At 39.5% G+C, this 5,789-nt stretch overlaps 1 protein-coding gene across 1 annotated transcript; it reads right to left on the bottom strand.

Moving 5' to 3' along the window:
- Positions 1-4,508: 4,508 nt before the first annotated feature.
- LOC121054721 (E3 ubiquitin-protein ligase EL5-like) lies at positions 4,509-5,162 on the bottom strand. The gene has a single exon (XM_040525171.1). The coding sequence runs from the start codon at positions 5,160-5,162 to the stop codon at positions 4,509-4,511; it is 654 nt and encodes a 217-aa protein (XP_040381105.1).
- Between the last annotated feature and the right edge of the window lie 627 nt (positions 5,163-5,789).

The raw sequence follows: 5,789 nt of genomic DNA, 5'->3' as shown, positions 1-5,789 counted from the left end.
GGCAAGACCTTTAAAACCCCCACCCTAGTCTCATTTCGATGCCACTCCCAGTCGCCACCACCGTCCTACCGTGCTCATGGTTATTGAGTGTCGGGACATGACATACACTTGGATACTTTTATAAATTAACTTGATGGGACTGTGATTACTTGTGATTGTCATGCTAGTGGGTGAACTTCTCGAGGGACGAGAAGCGGTAGACCCCTAGAAAACATGATGGACCCATTGTAGACAGCCATCCTTGTATGACAGGGATGGTTGACAGAACTTTCGCTGGACTATAATATTGTGAAACTAAAATTTGACTTTAAGTCTAGACTTATGAAATCTATTTGTGAAATCAACTTTATGCAGAATAACCACAACTATTATTTGTTACACCCCGCACTCACATAATTGTATGGTAGCTTACTTAGTACGATTATGCTCACTTGCCTAAATCATATTATACACTGACTTGTAGGACCCATATGCGCACTTTCCAGAAGAAGGTGGTGAAGTCGGCGCCGAGTAGATTATAGTTGTTGTCATTGCTTGTGGTAGTGGCTCACCATTAGGCCTTATTTAGTTCGTGAAAAGAAAATTTTTGGTGTCCCGTCGAACATTTGACCGGATGGCGGAAAGAGTTTTTGGACACGAATGAAAATACAAATTTCATAGCTCGCCTAGAAACAACGAGATGAATCTTTTTGAGCCTAATTAATCCATCATTAGAACATGTGGTTACTGTAGCACTTATGACTAATCATGCACTAATTAGGCTCAACAGATTCGTCTCACAACTGCCCTCTAACTGTGTGATTAGTTTCTTTTTTCATCGATGTTTAATAATCTATTTAGGTGTCCAAAATTTAATGTGATTATTTTGGAAAAAAATTTGAAAACTAAACAGGACCTTATTTTCCTTTCTGCTGCCTTATCCTATTCTACTTTTGGATTGTAATTAGCGGACCATGTGGTGCTAAACTCTATTTAGCGCATACGGCCTTATTGTGTAATAAATCTCTGAGACCTTTGTGTATGAGTATTTGATGAAACAATATTGTATTCATGGAGTGCCAAATACTTGATCCAAGGATTGGTACTAGACTTCACCAGAGTTCCTATTTCCAAAAACCAGAGCACCACATGTTCTTCATATTTTATACATATTTCCCTGATTTTTTCACGTACCGTTCCTCACATCTCAATATTTTTCCTCAGTTTTGCAATATCTCTTGTCCATTTTGCAATCATATTTTATCAATTTTATACATAATTAATTAATTAAGTACTCCCTCCATATTTTTATGTATGCCACCGTTGACTTTTAGGATTACGTTTGACCATTCGTGTTATTCAAAATTTATATCCAAATATGCAAAATTATAATACATGCTTAAAGTTCCTATAATAATAAATCATATTATAACAAAATAATTAATAATTATATAATTTTTTAAATAAGACGAATGGTCAAACGTGGACCTAAAAGTCAACGGCGTCATATAAAAAAAATATGGAGGGAGTATTAGCTACAATGAACAGGGGCCATGCCATATCCCAGTGGTGGTTTGTTTGGATCATACTCCCCTGGTTATATAACACTTGTTGGTTTGAACAACAATATGGTCTCAAAAAATAAATTTGACCACTATTTTTATTACAATATCAACAACTCTATGGTTTTATTGAAATATATTTCTAGATTAACCTATCCATATAATTTCCATACTTCTAAAGTAAAAAATATTTACCATCAAAGCTCTAAAAGTTTGACTTTAGCCATATTTAAAATGACAAGTACTATGTAATCGGAGAGAGTAGCTATTTTAAGCATACTAACTTCCCCATCTTTTCTTTTATTCTTATACTTATAAGCCAAAACTTGATTTTTCATCCTTAAATTTAGAGTTTTTTTATTATAGTTTATTTTTCAGTCTTGACTTTTAAGAACACATTTATAAAAGTTTATTCATAAATTATTTTTTGTTTGTAAATATGTTGTTTCTCTTTTTCCTAGAAAAAACCAAACAATCACCCCATAAAACTTTGGGAAGCCAAAAATTAGTCCAGCTTTTGGTTGAAGCAAAACTTTTGGCAGAAGTACTTCAAAGCTTGTCTTTAGCCTTTACCAAAGTAGTGGTTTGCAATATTTTTAGCAACAGACAATGAATCTAAAAGTAGTAACTCAGGAATTATTTGAACCTGGTTTATTAGGTGTTTCATCTCCAATATTTCCTAGGTGCTTGAGCTTTTACAGAATTTTAATTAGCATGGCACTCCTATTGCATTAAGTCCAAGATTTTTCTCACAAGTAAAGTGCACGGCGGGGCCTAAATTTTTTTGTCCATGTCATCTAGGTCCTCGTACTATAGAAATACATAAATACATATCTAGATCCTAGAACCAACTAAAGATGTGTTTGGTTCGTGAACAAGGTGAGATGGGTTGGATCCGTCACTAGGTTGCAGGATGAGTTGGTTCCATCGTTCTATTTGGTTAGAGGGATGAGTTGGACCATGTTTTCTGTTTGGTTGGAGGGATGATATGAGATGGAGTGAATCTGTCACATGTTTGGTTCGAGGGATGGACGTGAGATGGCTAGATGTGATTATCCTTCTACAGTGAGTTCTGAGGTTACCTCGTATCTCTCCAATATAATTATAAGGTATTAGGATTAATATGTGAATAACCTAAGGTAATTTTATATATATTTATACCAGTAATATATTTTAAAAAATTAATAAATAGAATAAATATTTCATAATTAATAAATGAAATAGACAGTTCATCATTAATATGGACGAGTACATCTTTTGCGTATTCCTTCGGCGCATCCCTAGAATGAGTTGATCCCTCCAATTTGGAGGGATGGCTTCAATCCGAATTTCTTTCCAAGGTCCAACTCATCCCACCCATATCCAAATCAAATAGGGTTAAAAATGGGTTGGCTACATCCCAACCAATCCGATCCCTGGAACTAAACATATCCTAAATGTGCCATCCTGGTCCCAAATTTAATTTATTTTTAAATCTTTTTAATAAATAATTTTATTATTGAATCTCGTTGGTAAATTTTTCACCATATGAACATTTTAGAACGCCACCTCGCCTGGCGTGTCAAAACGACGCTTTCATGCAGAGTAGTTGGCATGACAGCGTTGTCTTACCACATCAGTGACGGTGACATGGCAAGCCTACAACGTCGGCCAACTTGCCGTGACAACTCTTTTCACCACGCCAAAAGGGGTGGCGTGGCCAAAAAGTTTTAGATGGTGAAAATATTATCTTTGAGGTTTATTGTTTTAAAAATAAAAAATTTCCCCAAATTCCTGTGATTCTTCTAGAATCTCACGTGTTGTTGATATGTCATTCCAACGCTGAGGTGACATTGTCACTCACTCTGTAGTAATCGATAATTGTGCCACATTTAGAAAATTATCTTTATTTTCCCTTCTCATACTTCTCTAGTTTTCCCTTTCTTTTCCGTTTTTCATGCTTTTCTTCTGCTAGCATATTGCTCGTATGTTACAACAGGATTTAATTTTTTAATAATATCATAACATTTATTAATATTAATTTTTATATAATTTAATTATTATATATATTTGTTATTGAGATATGGGTTTATTAATCTCATGGTTGATTTCTATTAGTGGGAACGATTAATATATGAAATTCATCGTCATTTTTCTTTTAAAAATAGAGTGTAGATTAAAAATCAAGGAGTTATTGGTGGTGGTGATAGATTCACTGCTACCATCATTAGTATAGATGACAATTTCTAAAATAAAAGGTGTGAGGTGGCATACCTTGTCAAAGGCATGTGGGATTCTCGAAGTCTCATGTTCAGGGGCGGATCTAGCGTAGGGGATATGGGAGCTCCAGCCCCCCTACACGCTGGATCCCCATAGAAAATGAGGGAGAGGGGAGGAGAAGAAGAGAGAGGAAGAGGCGGATTGAAGAAAGAAGAAGGTAACCCGCCCCCAAACCTTAGATACTGGATCCGCCCTACCCATGTTAGTTAAGAATCAAGATTACACGTACACCTTGATAAGTTATAGGATATACGTAGATATGTGTTTTAAAATTACTATGACCTATATGGCACAGATAAATTAGTTTAGATATCCATTCTCAATCATACACTTCACTCTTTTCTTGTCATGATATTTTAAACTATGATATGATAAACTTATAACTTATATATGGAGCTGGCAAAAGCTTTCCCAAGCTTGGGTCATCCACATCCCAAGACAAATATATGGTTTGTGATCAGGCACCACATCAGGTTGGTCGATCAAAGTTCACTTTTAGAACTAAACTAAGAAAATGAGGAAGAGAAAAAAAATAAATGAAAGAATTAACTCTTTTAACCACATGCGAAGCGTTTCTAAACAAAATTTAACCTTTACTTTTACTGTTTTACAGCCTGAAAGAAAGATATCAAATCAATGGCAAGCCATGGAAGACGTACACGTCCGTCGCCGATATATCTATCGATCGAGCGCGCGCGCTAGAGCTAGCTAGACCGCCGCCGTCGGGTCGGCGTCGGCGTCGGAGCGGCAGAGCGGGCACGTCGTGTGCCCATCCAGCCACGGGTCGATGCACTCGGCGTGGTACAGGTGGAGGCACGCCGGCAGCAGCCGCACCGTCTCCCCGAGCCGCAACGCGCCCAGGCACACCGAGCACGTCGCCGCCGCCGCCGCCGTCTCCTGCTCGCCTTCGTCGCCGGCCACGTTGCGCTTCACCGTCGGGCTGTACGTGAACGCCGGGAGGCTGGCGGCCGTCGGGCTAGCGCTGTTGGTGGCGCCGTCGTCGTCGCCGGGCCATGGCGGGGCGCTCGGGCTAGCCGCGCCCGACCTGCGGAGCTGGTGCGGCTCGCCGTTGTCGCCGTCGGCGTCATCACCATTCGGTGGTGGACGCAGTCGAGCGTCGGCGGCGGCGGCCCGGCTGTTTCGGCGCCCCTGGCATATGGTGCACGTGATCGCGAACGCGAGCAGCAACGCCACGAGGCCAATGGCCACACTGGCGACGATCCCTCCGGGGGAAGAAGTGCTGTCATTGCCGCGGGATGGCGTTGTCGACGCTGGTGGCCACCATGGTGGCGGTGGCGACAATAGCTGGCGTGGCGGAGGCTGAGCGAAAGGGAGGGGTAAAGGCGGTGGCCACAGAGCCATGCATGCGTTCGTGTGTGCAAGTAGCTTACCAAATCTGCATAGTTTTATAGGCCTGTTTGAGAGTTTTAGATTATGAGAAACAGTTATTTGGTAGTCAGCTTATGAGAGAATCTAGAAAAGCTCTAAAACCCAACGTCTCCGGCTTCTGACTTCTTAATTTATTTTACAGAATCTATAACTACAGATTCTTAGAAGCCGTGAACTGTTTGAGGCAGCTTCTGGCAGAAACAACTTTTGAAAAGCTGAAGCTAGGAGAAGCTCCCCAAACAGACCCATAATCTAGAATAATACAATACTCCTACTTCTGAGAGATATAAACTACTCCGAGGTATTTTTCCATCATAAAATATACTACGTCGATTTCAAAATATAAACATAAGACATCACTTTTGCTATTAGTCAAATGTTTGATTTTTTGTTTTTCTGTCAAACATGTACACAATGCATGAGCGACTGGAGGGAGAGAGCGTGTATGAGATTTTTGATTTGTGTGCATGCGTTCAGATTATCACATCCAACAGCAGTGACTGAATTTGATTGATGGAATGAAAATTTTCAAACATTTGATCACTAGACGGACCCATAAGACATATCTTATTTAATTTATTTGGATAATACTTTAACAAA

The sequence above is a fragment of the Oryza brachyantha genome, chromosome 6 (genome assembly GCF_000231095.2).
Source record: "Oryza brachyantha chromosome 6, ObraRS2, whole genome shotgun sequence".
NCBI lineage: Eukaryota > Viridiplantae > Streptophyta > Magnoliopsida > Poales > Poaceae > Oryza > Oryza brachyantha.
Note: the sequence above shows the minus strand (reverse complement) of the source record. Positions and strands in the feature narration are given on the sequence as shown.

Excerpts from the sequence above, each read along its gene's own strand:
- LOC121054721 (XM_040525171.1), bottom strand. The coding sequence starts at position 5,162 with ATGGCTCTGTGGCCACCGCCTTTACCCCTCCCTTTCGCTCAGCCTCCG.